The sequence below is a fragment of the Xyrauchen texanus genome, chromosome 25 (assembly GCF_025860055.1).
Source record: "Xyrauchen texanus isolate HMW12.3.18 chromosome 25, RBS_HiC_50CHRs, whole genome shotgun sequence".
Taxonomy (NCBI): Eukaryota; Metazoa; Chordata; class Actinopteri; order Cypriniformes; family Catostomidae; genus Xyrauchen; species Xyrauchen texanus.
Window position 1 is genome coordinate 35896679 of NC_068300.1, and position 22296 is coordinate 35918974.

Here is a 22296-nt window from a genome sequence, read left to right on the forward strand (position 1 = left end):
GGACATAGATTTCGCAAATCAGTACTCAATACTCACTTCTCCTGATTACTTTTAAATGAGCTACTCTTTTACTCTTACTTGGGTAGTTTTTAAGATAGTAACTTTTACTCTACTCAAACTAAATTTTTTAATAATTAAAAGTACTTTTACTTGAGTATTATTTTTCAGTACACTTTCCACACCTGGCTATCAGGGATCATTCAGTGTTCACATATATTTGTATACTGACCTCTCAACGGTGTAACTGACAGTTGTCCCAGGTAAACTATTTCTTACACAGCTGTGCTAATTTCATATCTGTCCTATCACTGGTCTCTATGGTCTCTTTCTTCTCACATAATTCAATGATTTTATCTCAAAATAATTATTTAATGTTCATTTACTTATTTATTTGGTAAATAGCCGTGTAAGAAGTTGGACAATATAAAGTAAGCCGATCATTATTGCAAAATGGGCGATTTTATTATTTTACCGACTCGGTTCTCCCATAGCCTACTAGCAGTTTACTTCCATAGAAACAGGTGGCAGTAGAGAGTCAATGAAACGATCTCTAGCCGTATTCCAGAGAGAAACACCGCAAACGAGTAACACACGAGACAGCTGGCGGAAATCAGGTAAGCCAAACAAATATTCACTCGAACTCACTCAGTAATCAAACTGTCACAGTTTACAAACTTACAATTACAGTTTCCTGATCCGTGCGAGTAAAATGCTACAGTCGGCCGAATATATTCAGACAATTGCGGAGTCATGTTCTTTTTAAAAAAAAGTTGTGACGGTATAAAATTGTAATGGTAATTTAATATATTATCACTGGTACTAACTGAACGATTTCATATGCATGTACCATGGTTCATGTCAGAAACCAGGGTATTACCATGGCACTTAAAAAATAGCCGTAAATGGTACAGTGTTGTGAAAGAATATTTCCCCCTTCTTGATTTTTGTGTATTTTCCAGAGATGGGACCAAGTCACACATGTGCAAGTCTCAAGTAAGTCTCAAGTCTTAACCTTCAAGTCTCAAGTAAGTCCCAAGTATTTTTTTCTTGGGCAAGTCAAGTCCAAGTCAAGTCACAGGCTATGTCAAGTCAAGTCCAAGTCAAGTCACCTTATTATTGTAATTTTACCTGCAGAATCTGATCATAATAAAGTGAAAAGACAAGATATAAGTAACTGTCAGTAAATTACAATACTCATGTTCAGTAAAAATACATCATGGAATCAAACAAAATTGTAACTTCATAAAATTATTTATTTTTCACTTCTGCCAACAGTGTTTGAAATGTTTTAAATTTTCAACATTGAGTCCATAAAACATATAACAGCTTAACATCCAACAGACTCCTCTCTGAACACCTCCCTCTCTCTCTCTCAAACACAGTTACATACATTAAACTTTGTTACATTTCTCCTCTCTCTCTCACACACACACTCTCTCTCTCTCTCTCTCTCTCACACACTCTCTCTCTCTCTCTCTCACACACTCTCTCTCTCTCTCACACACTCTCTCTCACACACTCTCTCTCTCTCACACACCCACTCACACACACTCTCTCTCCCACACCCACACTCACTCACTCACTCACTCTCGCGCTCACACACACACACACACTCACTCTCTCACACACTCTCTCTCCCACACTCACACACACACACACACTCACTCTTGCGCTCTCACACTCCCACACACACACACACTCAGAGTATATCCATAAGCCTATTTTTGCAATGTCTGTGAGTGGGAAACGTTGAGGTACCAGCGCGCGTGAACGTCATGGCAACGTACAAAACAAAGTACCTCGCGCGGGAAACACTTAAATGCGCGTAACTAACGTAAATCAAGCAGGCTAGTATGCAGCATAAGCCACGAAGTGTTGGCGAAATAAAAAATTAATGGACAGATTTTTTTTTTCCAGAAAACTTCTTGCACAAAATAAATTCAAGCACTTTCAAGGACCTGTATATGTATGTTTATTTTCAAGAACTTTCCAGGGCCTTGAATTTTATTTTTCAGATTCACAAACTTTCAAGGATTTCAAGGACCCGTGGGAACCCTGCTATTATTACATTAGCTAACTACCAACTAACCAGATAAAATTAACAAATTGACAAGCACTTACTGGGCAGAATGGCTCTTCAAATGGCGGACGAAATTGGAGGTTGTCGTCTGGCTGTCCGCGATCTTAACGTTGCATGTCTTGCAAAGCGCTGTTCGTCTTTTACCATCTTGATAATCATTTTTGAAGCCGAAAGCGATGACCCTCGGTAACGTTACCCTCCGGCTGACATGTTGATGTGTTATCTGATCTAAGTGGGCGTGGTGTGCGTAAGGTACGAGAGGGCATGGCTGATGATAGCCTATAGTGTCGTGATCCAGTCATGACAAAACTATTCTCAGCCTGCGCTCCAGCTGGATCAACTTTATTTTTTAAAATAATTTATATATTTTATATTCAAACTGAAAACATGATGTGATTAACACTCAAGTCATTCAAGTCTTCGTCTCTCAAGTCAAGTCAAGTCCCGAGTCTTTAACTTCCAAGTCCGAGTCAAGTCTCAAGTATTTTATTTTTTGTCAAGTCAAGTCACAAGTCATAAAAATAGCGACTCGAGTCGACTCGAGTCCAAGTCACCAAGTCACAAGTCCCCATGTCTGGTATTTTCCATACTTCCAACAAGATATAACAAAGGCAGCCAGAGTAAACACAAGATACAGTTTTCAAATATATATATTTTTATATTGAAATATCACCAATGTGAAAAACGATCTACCCCCTTAAACTTAATAGCTGGTTTAACTTCTGATAACTGGAGATCAGTCTTTCACAATGATGTGGTGGAATTTGGCCCTCTCTTCTTTGCAGAACTTTTTTAGTTCAGACACATTGGAGGGTTTGAGCATGAACTGCCCGTTTAAGGTCCTGCCACAGCATCTCATTCGCGTTCAAGTCAGGACTTTAGCTAGGCTGCTCCAAAACTTTAATTTGGCTTCTTTTGAGCCACTCAGGGGTGGACTTACTCCTATGCTTTGCACCACTGTCTTGCTGCATAATCCAGTTGCGCTTGAGCTTCAATTTACAGACTGATGACCGGATGTTCTCCTTTGGGATTTTCTGGTAGAGAGCAGAATTCTTGTTTCCCTCTTTTATTGCAAGTTGCCCTGAAGCAAAAGCATCCCCACACCATCACACTACCACTACCATACTTGTCCGTAGGTATGATGTTCTTTTTGTGGAATTCTGGGTTTGATTTACACCAGATGTAATGGGACACCAGTCTTCCAAACAGTTCCACTTTCAACTCATCAATCCACAGAACATTCTCATCAAATGTTTGAGGATCAACAAGGTGTGTTTTGGCAAAATTCAGATGAGCTTTAGTGTTCTTCTAGGTTAGCTTCCATGGATCCCATATTTCGCCAGTGTCTTTCTGATAGTGGAGTCATGGACAGTGATATTTATTGACGCAACAGAGGCCTGTTGTCGCTGTGCTCTTGGAAGAATTTTGGAAGGTCGGCCACTTCTGGGAAGGTTCACTACAGTGCCAAGGTTTCTCCATTTGGAGATAATGGCTCTCGCTGTGGTTCTGTGGAGTCCCAGAGCCTTTTAAATATCTTCGTAACCCTTCCCAGACTGATGCATTTAAATCACCTTTTTCCTCATCATCATCATCATTTCTGCAATTTCTTTCGACCTTGGCATAGCGTGTGCTACTGGGTGAGACCTTTTAACCACTTCATGCTGAAAAAGTTCTATTTATGTGTTGATTTGATTGAACAGGGCTGGCAGTAATCAGGACTGGGTGTGTCTAGTCCAGATGAACCTCATTATCTATGCAGTTTCATAGATTTGGGTATTTAGTAACTAAAGGGGCACATACTTTTGCACACATGCTCAGTTGGTATTGGATAACTTTTTTGCTTCAGTAAATAACATTATCGTTTAAAAACTGTATTTTTTGTTTACGCTGTTTGATTTTGAAACAATTTAGTATGCGATAAACACAAATACGGAAGAAATCAGGGTTGGGGCAAATACTTTTTCACAGCACTGTATATAAAACAAACATGGTATCATCATGGCATTCATCCAAAAGCATGGCATTACCATGATGCATGTCCGAAAAACATAACGTTATCATGGTGCTTGATGGCTTGTTTTTCCATAGATACTGATCTTGATCGGTTTTGTGTTTAAAGTCAATCATTATATCAGGCTGGAGTTAGTGTGGGCAGCTCATGGGTGCATCTGTGTGCCGTCTTGGCCGCTCGCTGCTGTCTCTCCCAGATCGCAGCAGGACTGGGCAGGCGGGCATTTTGATGGGCGGCGATGACTCTCTGGATGGGTTGGACAGACAAGCGGACATCGCCCAGTTCCCATATGTGGAGTTCACTGGTCGAGACAGCATCACCTGTCCTACTTGCCAGGGCTCTGGACGCATCCCATCAGGTATAAAAAATAAGTCAATGAAAAAAAAATGTAGATATAAAATTAACCTGATAATTTTTAGTCAGTAATGAAAATTATGTCGTTGTTCCAAAACCGTATTACTATCTTATTTTAGCATTGTGAATGATAAAAGGCACCCTTTATCCTATACTTTTGAACTACTACCATCAGGTCAACGATATTGCTTACCTAGATGTTTAAAAAATAGGTTTAAATTTTCTTTTATTCCTCAAGCAATTAAGTTTTTAAATTATCCTCCCCCTAGTGGTAGTAGATGAAATAGATGCTAGACTGGATATCTTAATTATGTTTACTATTATATTTTATTTTATGTATTCAAATTGTAAATAATATGTCAAATGTGAATTTGCCACATTTGGTGAGTTGGTGTACGCTGCAAACACAATTTCCCTACAGGGATAAATAAAAATAAATACATAAATACAAATACAAATATTTTAGGCAGAATGTTCCCTCTCGGACACCATTCACTTTTATTTGTATGGGAATGAAATGAAAGTGAATGGTAAATGAGGCTCTCTCATCATTCACTCACCCTCATGTCATCCCAGATGTGTAAGACTTTCTTTTGATTAACACAAACAAAGATTTTTAGAGAAATAGATCAGATCTGTTGATCCATACAATGCAAGCGAATGGTGACCAGACTTTTGAAGCTCCAATAAGCACATGAAGGCTTCATAAAAGTAATCCATATGTCTCCAGTGATTACATTTATATCTTCAGAAGTGAAATAAGTGTGGGTTAGAAATAGATTGATTTTTACTATAAATCTCCACTTTCACATTCTTTTGTTTTTGGCGATTCACATTCTTCATGCATATCGCCACCTACTGGTCAGGGAGGAGAATTTATAGGAAAAAATGACTTAAATATTGATCTGATTCTCACTCACACCTATCATCTCAATTCTGAATATGAAGATTTAAACACTGGCATCATGTGGATTACTTTTATCCTGCCTTTATGTGCTTTTTGAACCCTCAAAGTTCTAGCCACCATTTACTTGCATTGTATGAACCTACATAACTGAAATTTGGGTGAACTATACCTTTAAGTCTTAAAGGGGGGAATCTCATGTCTTGATTACATTACAGCCCCAAAAATCTTTTGCATTTTCTTTTTTGCATTGTGACTATTTTCGTTACAGTAAAACACAAAACGTCCCCCAAATTCTCATTTCTTACTGTAATGTATCAATACAATTTTTTGTAATTTTCATTATTCTCAGTGGTGATTCTCATTAGATTCTCGTTACTGTAATACAGTCTTTTTTTAAGTTAAATCAGCATAAATTAAAGGTAGTAAAAAAATTTATGTATATATTTCTGTCAAATTTGTTAATTCTGAAAGATTTCTACAGAAAGGCCATGTCCATGTATTGTGTAATAAAGTGTTAATCACCAGACAACCTTTCCCATTGATTGAGATCTTGTTTTCTTTTTTTTTCTTGTAGGACAAGTGAATGAGTTGGTAGCCCTCATCCCCTATAGTGATCAAAGGTTACAGCCCAGGAGAACGTATGTTTTCATACACAGTGTTCACAGATGGGTTTATACAGTTCAATAACGTGTACACAATCTGCAAAATAAAGCCTGCTGAAGACATGTTTGCTTTCAGATGCAGGGCTAAACAATAAGTGTTTCTGCGTGTCCAATCAGGTCAATCAAAAAATAAAAAAAAAAATATATATATATATATATATATATATATATATACACACACACACATAAATTATTTTGTATTATAACTGTTATGGCAAACTATAAATATATACATATTAGGGCTGTCAATCGATTACAATTTTTAATTAAATGAATCACATGGTGTGCCAATTAATTAATTGCATATACAAATATTTGCTAAGAAAGCCCCTTATATAAATATAATGATGAAATAATGATACATAGATATCTTTTAAATATAAAATATATATATATATATATATATATATATATATATATATATATATATATATATATAATAATAAAAATATTCAGATAATTAAAATGCATTACATTCTTGTGGCAGAAGAGTTCATCATTGATAAGACACTACAAAAAGTGGCTTTAGAATACAGTGTATTGTTTACTACCATATTATTGATCATAAGTCAATCATTGACACACAGTTCACAGCAATCCATTTCACAAGTGAATTTGTCAATCAGTTGGAGATTTATTATGAGGGCTTGTTTAAGGGCCGTCAATCTACACCTGCGTCAGACATGCTTGTGTCGCGTTTCGGGTGTGTTGCATCATAAACATAAAATGTTTAGTTCACTGTGTCAAGTTAAATATAGTTTAATACTTAGAACACATCTTGAGATCACTTAGTTCGGATTTGCGCTCCATCAAATGTTTTGAACGCAAGAATGTAACGCATGTTTGTGTTTTGCTGCTCAAGGGTGTTTTTCGTCACTGTATAAAATGCGCATTGCCTCACAGCTGAAGTTTCACTTACTGCCCTCTGGAGTAAACAGGTAGTACTACAAGCTTGCATTTCTCAGAAATCTTCCATATCATTACGGGCATTGCGATTAATTGCGTAAATTTTTTTTAACGCGTTATTTTTAGTCAAATTAGTCACACTAATTTAACGCGTTAAATCGACAGCCCTAATACAAATATAAAACGCTTCTGCTGGTAAATGATGGCAAAAGCTATCGTGTAAAATATTTTGATTGATCACAAGTCACTCAATTTGCAGTTTTAACTCTTGGTGACAATCACATCAGCAGATTTCACACAACAACATTGTTCAAATTCAAAACACCACAGAAAACCAAATGTTTAAGCTATACCAAAGTTTTCAGCTTGTTGCTAAAAATGCTGTCCTATTCTGCTTCATTTGTGTACATCATGATTTAACAGACAGAAATGGATTGATTATTGTGCAATTCTTCTCTTCGCAGGAAGTTGTATGTGGTGCTGTCAGTGATTCTGTGTCTGCTGGCATCCTCATTGGTGGCCTTCTTCATGTTTCCTCGACCTGTGCTGGTTGTTGACGATGGCATTCGTTCTGTTACTGTACACTTTGACCGCAACAACAGCAAAGTGATCATCAACATGACGGTGATTTCTATAATATCTCTGTGTCTGTGTTTTACAATGGGTTATATAATGTTAAAGGGTTCATGACATACTATTTTATATATATATATATATATATATATATATATATATATATATATATATATATACACTGGCAGCCAAAAGTTTGGAATAAAATACATAATGATTTTTATGGAAAGAAATTGGTACTTTAATTCACCAAAATGGCATTGAACTGATCACAGTGTATAGTCGGGACATTAATAACTTGAAAAATTACCATTACAATTTGTGAAAATATTCAGAACTTCTTAAACTACTTCAAAGAGTGTGTGTGTGTATATATATATATATATATATATATATATATATATTGCATCGAATGTATCAAACTGTTCACTAAAGCACAGAAGCACCATAAAATATCAAACAGTCATGACATAAAACATTAATGAATGGAACTGGTTAACTATGGGTTTGCAGTCAGGTCCAAGCCCCATCCTTCAAGAACAGTTCAATTCTTGAAAGATAAAAATCAGGAATTTTTTGTTTCACTCAGAAATTATTTATCATATTATGAATGTTAAATGTGTCACTTTGTCTTTAACTCTTTCCTCGCCAAACACAGAATTTTCCGTGTTTTATGAAAAAACGCTTCCCCGCCAAACACAGAATTTTCCGTGTTTTAGGTGTTATACGGTAAGGAAGACCCCTGCGCGTGTTTTGAAAGAGAACGCAACTCTTTGATCAAAGAAACAGACTGCGATCGTCTCAAACATGAAGAAATGGAGTATGAGAAGCTCAAAATATCAGACATAAACATGCCTTTTTCTCAGCTTTTTGTCTGAAATGTTGTTTTTTGACAAAACCTACCTCTGTTCAAGTCGCAATAAAAAAAGAACAAATGAAGATTAAAATAAAATCGTTTTTTTTTTGCCTAAAAGCAGAGGCTCAGATCTTTATTGTGATATATAGCATCTTCATATATTCATGGAAGAAAATATTCTGCGGGCCATTAAAGTTTAGCGAAAATCGTCAAAAACCCTGGCGGTGGCTGGCAACTTTTTTTTAAAACGCTGGCGGGGAAAGAGTTAAAGCAGAATTGGGAAGAAAAAAAAACTGGTTTTGGTCTGGTATGGTTTGTTCTGTGATTTTACAGAGCTCGTTGAACTTCACCAACTTCAATTTCTTCACGATGTGGCTAGAAAGTGTGAGCTGTCAGGTGCTCTATATGAAGACGGTCATTGGATCTCAGCAGCTTGACAATGTCATTCACATCCAGCCGCTCAGCCAGAGACAGGTATGAGTTGCCCAAGATTCAACCACCAGTCAGTACATTCATGAGTAGTTGTATTGCATTCACATTAAGTGGCATTTTGTTTATTTGATTGCGGTTGCAATGTTTTTGCACATTGACATATAACATGTTTCAATTGCAGGTCAACTTCACTGTCAGTATGGAAATTGGTGGAAGCCTCTCTTACGTTTAGTGAGTAACATTCTGCTCTCATTTGTAGAAGAAGAAGATTCTTGTCATGTAAATGATATCATTATAATAAATGAGTTGGTCTGGGGGATTATTTGGTCACTTAAGCCATTTGGAAATGCCTGAATGTCAATGAATCAGAAAATATCAAACCAAGTAGCAATTTGCTAACAAATGATGCTAAGGGTTTTCTCTAAACAAACTTCACTTCTGTGAGCATTTTTTATTTTTTTTTTGCAATAGCAAACTGGTGTTGCAGTTATTTTTAGTGGATGTATGAAGTCCGTTCCCCTCTAGCTCACAAATGTGTCATAGCAGAGTAACTACACTGAAAAAAAACTATTAGTTGGCAACCATAATGTAAGAAAATAAATAGCAGCTACTAAGAAACATACTTATTTATATAAAAAAAAAAGAATGTAGCTGAATTTAATTTACATTAATGTGTACAAACTTCTTTGGCTTAAAAAATTTTAAAAGTATGATTTTAAGTAATATCGAACGATCAAGTACAGAACTGAGGTTGTGGGGAATAACCATCAGCCCTTGCATTTGAATAATTTTAAGCATGTTTGTTTGGTCAAAAGGAACTTATTGGGACATTTAATTAGTTATTATTAAGAATTAATTGAGATTTTAGCTCTTTTTAGTTTTATTGATGTTGTTTTACTGTAATTAGTTGTTTTGTGAAACGTCACCATTAGGGTGATTCATGTTCCCTTTGGTGAAGTTGGATCCTGTTCAATTCATGTATGTGAACGTGCATAGCTGAAGTGCAGCTTTATCGGCACTTCTTATGAGAATTAATTGTATAATGACTGACCTCATTCATTATGTTCTTTAGAGCCAATTAAATTAGGTAGAAAAAAAAGTTAATTTGAAACGTGCTCTTATTTGTTTGACACTTTTTTTAAGTCAATTAATTTGAATAAACTGATACATTTGTGTATTTCTAATAAATGTTTTCTAGTTAAATGCATCCCAAAAGTAAGAGAACCTCAAGGCTAATGATGCCGACAATATCTAATAAGAGTCAGGAGTTGGGAAACCTGCATCCAATTAATGAAATGAGATTGGAGGTGTGGGTTAGAGCTACTTTGACTTATAAAAAGCACTCAAACATTTTGAGTTTGCTATTCACAAGAAGCATCTGCTGACGTGGACCACGCCTAAAAAAAAAAAGAGATCTCAGAAGACCTACGATCAACAATTTTTGCTTTGCATAAAGCTGGAAAGGGTTCCAAAGTTATCTCGAAGAGCTTAAATATTCATCTGTCCACAGTTAGACAAAATGTCTATAAATGGAGATTATTTAGGACTGTGGCTACTCTCCCTAGAAGTGGCCGTCCAGCCAAGATGACTCAAAGGGCACACTGCAGAATGCTCAATGACGTAAAAAAAAACCTTGAGTGACAGCTAAATATTTGAAGGAATCATTAGAACTGGTTAACATCTCAGTTCATGAGTGTACTATATGGAAAACATTAAACAGGCGTGGTGTCCTGCCGGAAGTCGCTGCCGTTTCCAGCAAAAACATTGCTGCACGTATGAAGTTTGTCAAAGACCACCACAACACTACTGGGAAAACGTTTTGTGGACAGATGAAACTAAGGTTCAATTATTTAGAAAGAACTAGCAGCACTACGGATGGGGTAAAAAGGACACCGCATGCCAACATGAAAACATCATCCCAACAGTGAAGTATGGTGGAGGGAGCATCTTGATTTGGGGCTGCATCAAGAGAGCATTTCACACCAGACATCCTAAAAAAATGGCTGAGCTGAAGAAGTTCTGCAAAGAAGAATGGTCCAAAAATTCTTCTGAACGTTGTGCAGGGCTAACCCGCAGCTACCGGAAACGCACGGTTGAGGTTACTGCTGCCAAAGGAGGATAGCCTTAACGCTTGTGCTGCCTTTTTTTAACATAAATGTCACTTGTTTGTTATTTTGTCTAGCGCAATGACATTTATACAGTTATAAGTGTGGCTTAAGTGTCCAAATATGTTTTGGGGCCATTGTAAATGTTTAATCTGTTGTTTGATGTGTGTGGTTTGTTTTTCAGTGCTTTCTGCACTATGGCAAGCATCAAGGTCCACAACATAGTGGTTTTCATGCAGTAAGTTTCTTCTGTTGATCGCCTCTCATTGCTGTATTTTCACTTCCTTTATTGTCGCTTCCTGTTGTTCTAAGAAATAGTTCATGTTAAAATGAAACATGAGACCAAGTTTAAGAGTTGATAATTTATAATGAAACCACAAATGGCAAGAAAAAAGTGCTGTTGACATAAGTTTAACCTAGGTCAAAAAACATATTTTAAAAATCTAGTTTAAAAGCGCATCGTAGAAATAGATTATTTGTGACCATGTTTGTTTCAGATATTTTTGTAAAGCATTTATTGCATTATCTACAGGAAAATGTATTTATTTACTTGGTGTAACCATCAAGTAAAGAGTATTTGTAAACAACTGTATTATTAATTTGAGTGGAAAATGAACGTTATTTTCATGGTAAACAAAACAAAATGTTTTAGTTTTTATAAAGATTTAACATTTTTTAGTCATGAATATCAAGTTGTATTAGAGTTGCTCCATTTGACCCAAAATGTCAAAATATCTAACTAAAATCCAGAGTGTATAGAGATCTTCTCTGTTTTATAGTTTTCTTGTCACATGACAACAGAATGACCACTTGTATGTTGTTTAGAACCCCTGACTTTTTCAAATAATAATACAAAAAAATAAGCAGTGACATAATTGTTTTAAAATATTAGTAAGAAATAATTCCAAACTATTTATGCCAACAGTTCTTTGATTTAGTTTTTCAGCTTTTAATGAGACTTTTATTTATTTATAAATTTTTACTGTTGGACAGTTACACCACTTTTTAAGTTTAAGAATATATATATATAAGATCAATGTTTTCCAATTATAAAAATTACTTTGAACTCAAAAGTTGACAACATGCCCATCATATTAGAACATTTAAATTTGTTTTTGAGTAACTTTGGGGAAAAAAAAGTTTCACGACCCATTAACCCTTGGGCCCGCCGAGAAAAATAAAAATATGAATAACTGCAGTCTTAACCAAAACAAAATAGGTATTGTTTTAAAGCTTAGACGCTGTTCTTTACCTTGCGTGTATGCATTATAACCAAAACCAAACAACTGCTTTGAAATTTGTCACTTGACAAAGTGTTTCCTTTTGATAATTTATTACAAATTTTGCACCATGTCACATGATGTTGGAAAGCTCTCAAAGAATTTAATAAAACCAGCCCATTTTTATTTTTACTCACTGACAGAAATATAGTAAGTAATGGCAAAGTATATGTCTTTGACATACAGTACATGTTACATGTAAACAGGTGTTGCTTATAAACCAAGCTTTTGCTTATAGCTTCATGAAAAAAAAATAGAGCGTAAAAATACCTCAGAAAATACCACATAGCATAGATTTCTGTTAAAAGTAGCCCACACAGAACTTAATCTGATGCATTGATCATTAATGTGCACACAGAACACAATGCATTATCTGGCTAAACATGTTAGCTTTCTGGATCAGATCACTTCATCGGAAATTACGTAGTACTATGACTTTTGATTGCTTTGTTGTATCAACACCAAATTTTACTCGGGTAACATGATTGGAAACAAAACAAAAGCAGTTTTTCTGAGCCACCTTATTCACACCCTGAGATATATGATGTCAAATCAGAAAAATATTTTGAAAAAAAGGTTTTTTTCAGTAGTTTCTTAGGCTGAGAGTCTCAATTTATTATAATATATTACCATTAAAAACATTTAAAAACATTTCTTTAAAATGATACCAAACACTACCCTCCTTGTTTTTTAGTTTGTTTTTGTTATAAGCATTCATTTTGGGCATGCCACTGAAACAGGATATCTTTAAAAACACCTTCAGGGCTTAAAGGGTTAAAGAGTGTATTTGGCAATGACTGAGCGTTCCTCTTCATGAAATGATCCTATCCGCCTCTCCCATGTTCCCCAGGACCTCAGTGAAAACCTCCTACATGGTGCGGACAGCACAGAACACTCTGGAAGCCTACCGCTATATCGACTGTGGTACCAACATCCACCAGCCCTCAGGAATAGTGTGGTCGAAAGGAAGTTTAATTGGGTAGTTAGATTCTGAACAGCAGCACCTTGGGGTTTGTTTGCCTTAAAAGGGAGATCTTTGTGTGCTGAATTCTGAAATTAGTACTGAGATATTGAACATGTTGAATATTGAATTGCTGCTAAAATATGCCATATTGCTCAAATAATTCCTCCAGTACCGATATGTTGGGGTGGTCATTACTACTGTAAGCAATGGGGCTTTTTGCTCTCCACTCAAGGTCTTTGCCATTTTAAAAGCTTCCCAAACTTGCTATGGCATTAATCTAGAATCTCTAAAGGGTATTATATAATTTTGCAGTGATTATTTGAGAAAATAAGGGAGACAATTATTGAAAGGATTGTGAATGTCAAAGTGCACTTTAAAATGCCATTTTTTGTGATGATTTTGTGTCTGGTTTATGAAATAGCAGGCCTGTAAAATATTTTATAGTTTTTGTTGATCATTTCCCATGCAAATTCACTCCACTATTGAAATCTGCTGCGTCTCTAATTGTGTTTTTGATGAGTTTACTTGTGTTTACATGTTTCAATCTCTCTTTCTCTGTTGGGTGGTTCTTAAAGTGCTTCATTCACCCAGTTAATATGTGAATTCATCTACCTGTCACCAAGACACACAAAAGCATATGCATGTAATATTTAGACCAAAATATTTGTAAACTGTGTATATATTTTTGGAGTTGAAAATTCAGATATATTTCAGCTCAAATGTTTCGATCAAGCTGCTGAATATGATGTAGCTGTTTAAAAAATAAGTGTCTCGTTTTGGCTCTGTGATGCCATGAAAACTGAAATGAGGTCAATTATAGTTTTTCAACCGTAATTATGCAGAATATTTTCTTTTCACTCATGTATTATGACTTTCACCAAGTTGTTAGAAATCATATTAACTTTTTTTATCTGCTGACAATTCAGATGCTTATAAATGATGAATCACTCGATGATGATAATGATCTGAAATCTACTGCTGGTTTTGATGTTTTATAAGGGCATTTGTTCTTTATCTGCACATTTGTAAAATCAATATGCCTTATTGACAGAGAAAGAAACATAAGCTGATATTAAAATGTTTGATTCAGTACTGTTTTGAAACTGTGTTTGGAGTTATAAAAAAAATAAAGAAATATATATATATTTTCTGACCATTTGCTATATATATATATATATATATATATATATATTTGTCATTTCACATTTTAACATGCTCTATTCAGCATTCCAAAACTAATGTAAAACAACAGGTTTTGTCACAAAAAGCTTTTATATCATATTTGAGATATTTCAGAATGTTTTTTTGTGTGCACAAGATCTCTAGCGGGAGATTATAATAAATAAATAAAATACTGTTTCCCTTGGAGAGGAATATATTTTCTGAAACAGTTTAGCATTCCCTTGCAATTGTTTTGGGATCCTCCTTTATCCATCCCTTACGGAATTTAACCGTGGTTTAAATACAGTAACCATACCCGAGTATGGTATGTGTGTTAAAACCACATAGTAACCACATTTACAGTGGATTTACTTAAGTAACAATTTTTTAACCAAGTTATTTGTAGTAAACCCACAGTAATAGTACAAGACTTCTAACAGTCTAAAAATGTTAGGCACCATGAAATTTGGTCGGCTTTTAGCAGTGTTAATTTCATAGCAACTCACACTACACTGCTAACCTGAGGCCATGGAGGTCGCTGAAGGAACTCAGTGTTTCGGGATTGTTTTCAGGTTGACAAATTCAAACTAATCCAATCAGGCTTAATTGGTACCATGATGCAGCTCATCAACTTTCTCTGTCAACTCAGGCTACAAGACGTATTCCCTCCTGCACATGAATAAGTGACATTTGCTGGGCACAACAAATCGTGTGAAACCGCGATTCACTTCTGGCAAGAGAATTTAAGAATTTATGTTCAGTTAAACTGTGCACACACTGTATTAAAAATAAATAAATAAAACATTAAAATGCATTTACACTGCTCAAGAGTTCAGCATGAAATCAGGAAGACTTAAAACTCATGATTTACACCTTACAAGGAAAACTTAAAAATTAAAGATATTTACACAACAAGAAGAAACAGTGGCTGGTATGAGAGCTTAAGAGGACTGCTGCAAACAAATTCTTAATGCGATTATATATATATTAAAGCAATATCACACAAGCAAGTGTACGATATGGCCCTACATCAGCACTGCTGTGATTCGGCCACAGGCCGAGTGCCTTAGGTAATTACAGCAGTGCTGATGTAGGGCCATACTGCACGATTGCAAGTGTGATATTGCTTATATACAACAGTTCAATGAACAAGTACGTTCAGAGAACTTCATCTCAACAAAACTAAGAGGTTGGCTCACGTAGGCATTGACACATTTGTCTGTGTCTTGTATCTGTGTCAGGGCGGCACTGAGACAGTGGGACGAGAAGCTTGCCTCGAGGTGGGACTCTTTATCTTTTTTTTCTGGGTAGGCCAGACAGGTCGTAGAGCTGAGCTTGTCTATCATCTCCCCACTTTTATATTTTGTCTTTACGCAGTAGCTCTGTGAGGGTCTGGCTATCTCCACATAGTCCTCGATGAAGTTGAAGACCCCTAGGAAGTAGTTGCAGTTGTTTCCATGTGAAGTAGTCCAGGAGTAGTTGCAGACACCTAGGAAGCTTCTGAGTTCTGACAAACCTGTCGGAGCTTTGATGTCACAGATGGCTTGAACTTTCCCAGTTTGGTGTTCGATGCCATCTGCACTCACTGTTAGACCCACGTACTCAACCTTGGTGTGGCACCACTGGCCCTTGGCTAGTGCAAGCTTGGATCTAGCAGTAGAGAGCTGGTGAAGTACCTGTCAGATCTCAGTCAAGTGTTCCTCAAATATCTGGTTCCTCTTGAGGATGTCGTCCACGTAGATGAAGTTGCAGCGGGCAGCGGCGTCACTCATGGCCTTATGGAGGAAGATATTGAACTCTGCTTTGGAGTTTGAAGATCCGAACGGACAACAGTTCCAGGAGTACTGTGGTGGCGGCGTAGGGGCTAAAGCACAGCGCTGTTAATCAGATGGTCACTGGTTCTAACCCCACGGCCACCACCATTGTGTCCTTGAGCAAGGCACTTAACTCCAGGTTGTTCCGGGGGGATTGTCCCTGTAATAATTGCACTGTAAGTCGCTTTGGATAAAAGCGTCTGCCAAATGCATAAATGTAAATAAATGTAAATGTACTGGCGGTTACCAAAAGTGAAAGCCAGCTTGTACTGATCAGCTGGGTCGACTATCATTGTCCATAAGCTGTTAGCCCCATCCAGAGTAAAGAAGAAGCAGGCCCGTTTGACCTTGGCCAGTTCTTGGTTCAAATGGATCATGGGCCAGCAGGAAAGTGGTACCTGCTTATTCAGAGGTCGATAGTCAATGGTGAGACTCCACTCACTGGTCGGCTTTAACACTGTCCGAGTTATAGGTTGAATTGCATTCCCAAATGATTTTCTTTTGCAAAAGCTTGTCAATGATGACTTGGATCGAATAATAGGTAGCCAAATGTGGGTGGAATATTTGAATATATGTGGGTGGAATATTTGAATCAGTGGGAATGCGAACGGTGTGGATGTCAGTGACCCCACAGTGATGGGAATCTCTCGAGAAGATCGGCTGAAAATCATTAAAGAGTTTCCGAAGCTTGTTTTTCTGATCCTATGTCATTAAATAATCTGCTTTGGCAAGCTGCTCATTGACCTTGGCCTCAAAGCCAAGATAGGGTTCCTCTGGTGAGGAACAGGTTCTGTCATTACCAGGGGTTGTGTCTCTGGTTTTAGTCACTAGAGAGTATGCGACAATGTCACCTCTGGTGCCCATGGTAGCGCTGCAGATTTGTTTGCCTTGTAGTGCTTCATGGTGGGCCACCGTGATAATTTTAGTCTGGAAAGTGGACAGGCCACCGTCCAGGGGTAATTCTCCCATCACTGGCAGTGTCAGTTTGAAATCATGAAATTAGTTATCGACCAATATCCCTAGCGATCGCCGCACCGACACATCGTTTGGGATGTGCATCAGGTTCTGAACCAACAAGTAGGTTGAGCAGTGGCTCAACTTGATCCTGGGGGTGTGTCTGGTCACCACCCCCCTGGTTCTGTTGCCCACACTGCTGGTGAGGTGGTTGGCACCCCTGGGATCCTGTTCTAATGGTCACCTTAACGCAAGGCATCTCGTTGCTTTCAAGTGCTTGGTCAGCATTTTCTGAGGCTTGGATCTCTAGGACTCTGGCATCACTTTTGTGCCCACTATGCATCGTGATGTCATATCGCATGCTCCCGTGGAGGTTGTGAAGGAAGAGAGACTTGAAAGCTCGTTTCACCTCTAGATCTGTTGTGTTATGTCCTTGGAAGTACGCAGTTCTCAGACTGTAATACTCACGTGGAGGCTCATGCCTCTTCTGCGTGATGGCGAAAGCGCCTAGGGTAGCGGAGGCTTCTTCAGTATACGGCAAATACTCCTCGTGTGGGGCTTTACACAGAGCTGAGTAGCGGTCTTGTGTACAAATCGGTAATGTTTAACAAATAGTGAGTAAAATTGACTTGAAACAGAGTATTACGAAGTAAACTTTACTTTACAAATTCTAATTAAAGCTTCAAAGAATTGTGTGTAGCCTTTACATAAAAATATGGTCTGTTAAAATTTGCTAGCAATTCCTTTGTGGAAGTTGTTTATTATGATTTTTTTAAAAGGTGCACTCAGTAACTTTTGTCTTTGTGTCTGTTACGTCCCAACGTAGGGGTATCGAAGGGACATCAACATAAACCAAAACCGAACCAACTAGAACAACCCTATATAAATAAACAGAAGATCAAGCAGACCACCAACAAGGCTTGAAGCGCAAGAAGCAGGCTTTACTTAGAACAATTAAGTGCATTTACATATTTATATACATACAAAAGAACACAAAAATGGTGAAAAGGGAACGAGTGTTGCCAACAAAAAGAAACAAGGAAAACCAAAAACCAACTAACCAAAAGGCAGAAAAGACTTACTGAAAACAAAAACACAAAATAAATCTGCCTACTCTAGCTAAAACAAAACTTACAATTGGTGGCAACCACTCCTTACCTGGTGTTACTAGACAGTGTTAAGGTCTACATGTTGCAACATGTGCAGGGCCCCTAACCTGTTCCCAATTCAAAAATATAACATGATACCTGAAAGGTCCAAGGACATTACAAAGTTGAAATGAAAGAAAGCAAAGCACAGAAACAGACTGAGAGGCTTGTCAATAAAAACCACAAGCAATACAAAAAAACAAGTCTCTTCAGGCCATCTTGGATTTTATAGACCTAGGTGATCTCAAGACTCCACGGGCAATTGGCTGATCAAACAAGGCAGGCGGTGATTGGCTGGAACAAAGGCAAATGGAGGAACCAATGGGGCAGGCTCCTGCAAACAGAAAACACACAGAGAGAAAACAAAACACATACGCCTAGAGGGCGTAACAGTGTCATCTTGGACTTACACTGACACTTAGTGGCTTTGATGCAGCATCCTTTAAAATAAAGTTTTCAGTTTCAGATGTAGTAGAAATTTAGTATACACAGTCAGTCATGATTACTTTAATCATTGAGTGAAAATGTCAAATAACAGGACTGTTACAGAGATTAAGCAGGTAGTATTCGGCTGGTCATGTGATTCTAACATGACAGCCTCCAAGTGCGGAGCCTCTCCATGTAGAATAAAACAGCTTCTATAATGTTATTGATATGACTGGACTTTTTTTGAGGGAATGCAACACCCCCCACCCCTCCCACCCCCTCCTGTGAGAAATAAGGAGTTAAAGGTAGAGGTAAGGATGCATAAAACATTTTTTAAAAACACTTCCCCCAATTAAGGTCTTGTCCAAGTTAAGAACTGCCCCTGAAATTATGCAGCAACAGAAACACTCATTATATCCGTTTCACTGACTAAACTGCTATCTCACTGGAATCTCTCCAGAGTCTCATTATTTTCTCATATTACATGTGGATGCTGTCTTTAATAATTGATCCTGCACAAGTTATTCATGCAAGCCTAAAGATACACCATTCATAACACTATAATTTCACACACTCATACTCTTAACACGTGAAGCTCGGATAAGACTAAAGTATTTAGCAAATTTTTCTAAGGGATAATAGTCTCAGGAGACAAGGTATATTTTCCTGTTTTTCCACAAAGTGTTCTGCAGAGCATCCCTGTTTCAGGATTTCCTGCTTGGTAGAGTATAATATTTGTTCTAATTTAAATTGCCCTTGTTCCTGGATACAGAATGAATAAAGTTGTGGTTAGTGAAGTGAGAAGGCTGAGCACCATCTCGGAGAAAGATGTGGACCCCGGCGCCGAGTCGGTCTCTTCAGTGTCCGCAGGAAACATTGAATGGGCAGGATCCAGTGCATCTCTCTGCTCGCATGAGAAGCCAAGCATGGAGAGCAGCACCTTTACCTCCTTTGAGTCCCATCAGCCTGACACTGCAGGTACAACTTCATCTATCTTGTATATAAGCTTTGTTAGTGTATTATACCAGCGTCTTGTTAGGAAATCTGTTAGACCAAACTATTAATCATATTCTGCATAACAATGATGTATCATGTGTTAAAACAACTGTGGCATAATTGTTGGTTAATATGTAGCTAAATATGATTTGTAGTCTTTTCTTGAGAGTTTAAATAAACATTTAATGTGACAGTTATTTCACCAGTTAATTTATAGCAAAAATATTTCATAGTATGTTCAGCAAATTGCAAATCCCAATAAATATACCAATAATATCAATACTATACCAGTACATTATACCAATATTATGAAAGGGTAGATGGGCTTGTTTTCACAAGACTGTCACATATTTAACTAAATAAAAGGTTTTGAGTCAAAAGTCCTATTAAACAAATTTGTATTTTCTCTGTTTCAAACACCTAAGAATATTTTTTGTGAATTCTATTCTCCCAGCTAAAATTCCAGTACCATCATATTTTTATTAGCTTTTGGGTAAATAAGTAAAAACAATAAAAACTCGTTGGCACATTCATGCAAATGCCAACTCTATATTTAAGAGATGTTTTAACAGAAAGGTTGAACTATGTTTTCAGGACAAGTGTGTGTTTTTTTTTATGTCAGGGCAGTTGCTATATTTGTATAGGGGCAAGTTGTCACATGTGTTTACAATTTCATACATTTATAGAATTTATTCATTCCAATATTTGTTTGCCAAAATAATTGTTTGATTTTGTTTTAATTACTGTTCCCATTTTTTTTTTTCAATAATTATTTTGTGCTTCATAAATGTTATACTTTTTAAATTTAGCTGAAAAAGCCTATAATACATATATATGTATTATAGATGTATTATAAAAGATAGATCTTTCACATGACTAACTTACTTTTCTCAGTTTTTGCCAGTTAATTTAACGGGGCTTTAGAGCACCTACACATTAGAGTTAATGCTGCACCAGAGACCGCTGTGAATACATTGATTTCAAAGGGAATGGTGCATTGGAAGGACGGAAAATGCAAGGGTTTCCGATAGTGAATCTTCATCATGCAACCAAAAGTTGAGAATATTGAAACTTTTGCTGCAACGCACTCTGGTGCAGGCATTCGTTAACCGATGACAATCTCGGAGAGGTGGGACTAGCTCCACTGTGAAATTGAAACAATGACACAGAGATGATTTAACCTCTAAAGAACTAAACTGTGCCAAAAAATGATTGCCAGGCTTCGGTCACGGCCACCCCTGGCCACCCCCTAGCTCCACCACTGTCTCTGTCAGGCTAAAAAGATAGTAATTGTGGAGAACCCTCCTAGGCCATGCCTGTTCCCCTCATGGGATCTCTCTGTGGTCCTCTCAGGCCTTATGAGAGTCCCGTTTGAGCCGCTAGAGTCAGTCGAACTAAAGGCCCTCTCCTTAATGATGGCCCTCCTGATTGCGCTCACTTCTATCAAGAGGGTTGGGGAACTGCAAACGTTCTCTGTCAGCGACACTTGCCTGGAGTTTGGTCCGGCAGATTCTCACATCATCCTGAGACCCTGACCGGGCAACGTGCCCAAGGTTCCTACAACCCCTTTCAGGGATCAGGTAGTGAACCTGGGAGCACTGCCCCGGGAGGAGGCAGACCCAGCCTTAGTGCTGCTGTGTCCGGTACGTGCTATTTGGATGGCACACAGAGCTTTAAAAGGAATGCTGTCTCCAAACAGAGGCTTGCCCACTGGATCGTGGACGCCATTGCATTGGCCTACCAGACCCAGGCCGTGCCTGCTCCCTTGCGGGTTTGATCACAATCTACGAGGAGTGTGGCATCCCCGTGGGCACTGGCCAATGGCACCTCTCTAGCAGACATCTGCAGATTGGGCATCACCCAATACCTTCGCAAGATTTTACAATCTCCGGTTGAGATGTTCTCGTCCAGTGTTTTGTCAGGTCCGAACACATAGAATTCGGTAATACGGAACAGCTGGACGGATGTATCGCTTTCGCATAGTGCCTCTCCTCTCTCCTGAGGCAAAGACGTGCGCTCTACTTCCCCAGTCAAGTCCACAAGTCATGGAACCTGGATGTCCTTCCTTCCTAGCCCTCTGGCTCCGAATTCAGCAGAGGAGTTCGCAGCCAGACCCACTGCAGACACCAGGTTGCCTGTATTGGAACAGGTTCTCCACAGGTAATGATTACTCCGGTAACCCCCTGTGATTCATTTTCCGAAGTACGTTCCCCATGTCGGCGGACCCGTGTCTCCCTTGGGCAGAGTTCCCTCTGCCCCCAGCCGCTTTGTTTGTAGAGCTCCTCCTTATCGAGGCAGGATCTACCACCGCGCCACTTCCATATGTGGCTGGTAAGCCCATGTGACATATTTGCCACATGTAAACCTCCCCTGCTGGGCAGGATGTTGTCTCTGTGGGGTCTTTTCCCCCTGAAAGAATAGGATAGGAAAAGAACACCTTCCCCAATGCGTGTTATAGCGTTTAAATGGCCCCAGCCGCATCTAAGACTCAGGGATGCAGGGAACTACATGATGTCTTTTGGGGCATTGTGGAAGGTTACATGCAGTCTGATGCACCTGCTATTTTGGCACGCAGCAGCTTGCTTGCACCTGATTCAGCAGTCCACGTAACACGGTTCAGTGTTGTGGTGTTTTTAGATAGGGACCCCTAGTGTCACTACATCGACA

The 22296-nt window shown here is 38.0% G+C and overlaps 1 protein-coding gene across 1 annotated transcript; it reads left to right on the top strand.

Annotated features, from left to right (window-relative positions):
- Positions 1-563: 563 nt before the first annotated feature.
- On the top strand, positions 564-15087 carry LOC127619086 (transmembrane protein 106C-like). Its single transcript, XM_052091834.1, has 8 exons — positions 564-614; positions 4200-4449; positions 5927-5990; positions 7385-7544; positions 8683-8823; positions 8963-9012; positions 11071-11124; positions 13017-15087. The coding sequence occupies exons 2-8, from the start codon at positions 4239-4241 to the stop codon at positions 13147-13149; spliced, it is 813 nt and encodes a 270-aa protein (XP_051947794.1). The 5' UTR covers positions 564-614; positions 4200-4238; the 3' UTR covers positions 13150-15087.
- The last annotated feature ends 7209 nt before the right edge of the window (positions 15088-22296 follow it).

Bases quoted from the DNA above. Each gene is read 5' to 3' on its own strand.
- LOC127619086 (XM_052091834.1), top strand. From the start codon at position 4,239: ATGGGTGCATCTGTGTGCCGTCTTGGCCGCTCGCTGCTGTCTCTCCCA. The intron at 8,824-8,962 runs GTATGAGTTGCC...TTTCAATTGCAG, and splicing joins AGCCGCTCAGCCAGAGACAG to GTCAACTTCACTGTCAGTAT. The intron at 9,013-11,070 runs GTGAGTAACATT...TTTGTTTTTCAG, and splicing joins GGAAGCCTCTCTTACGTTTA to TGCTTTCTGCACTATGGCAA.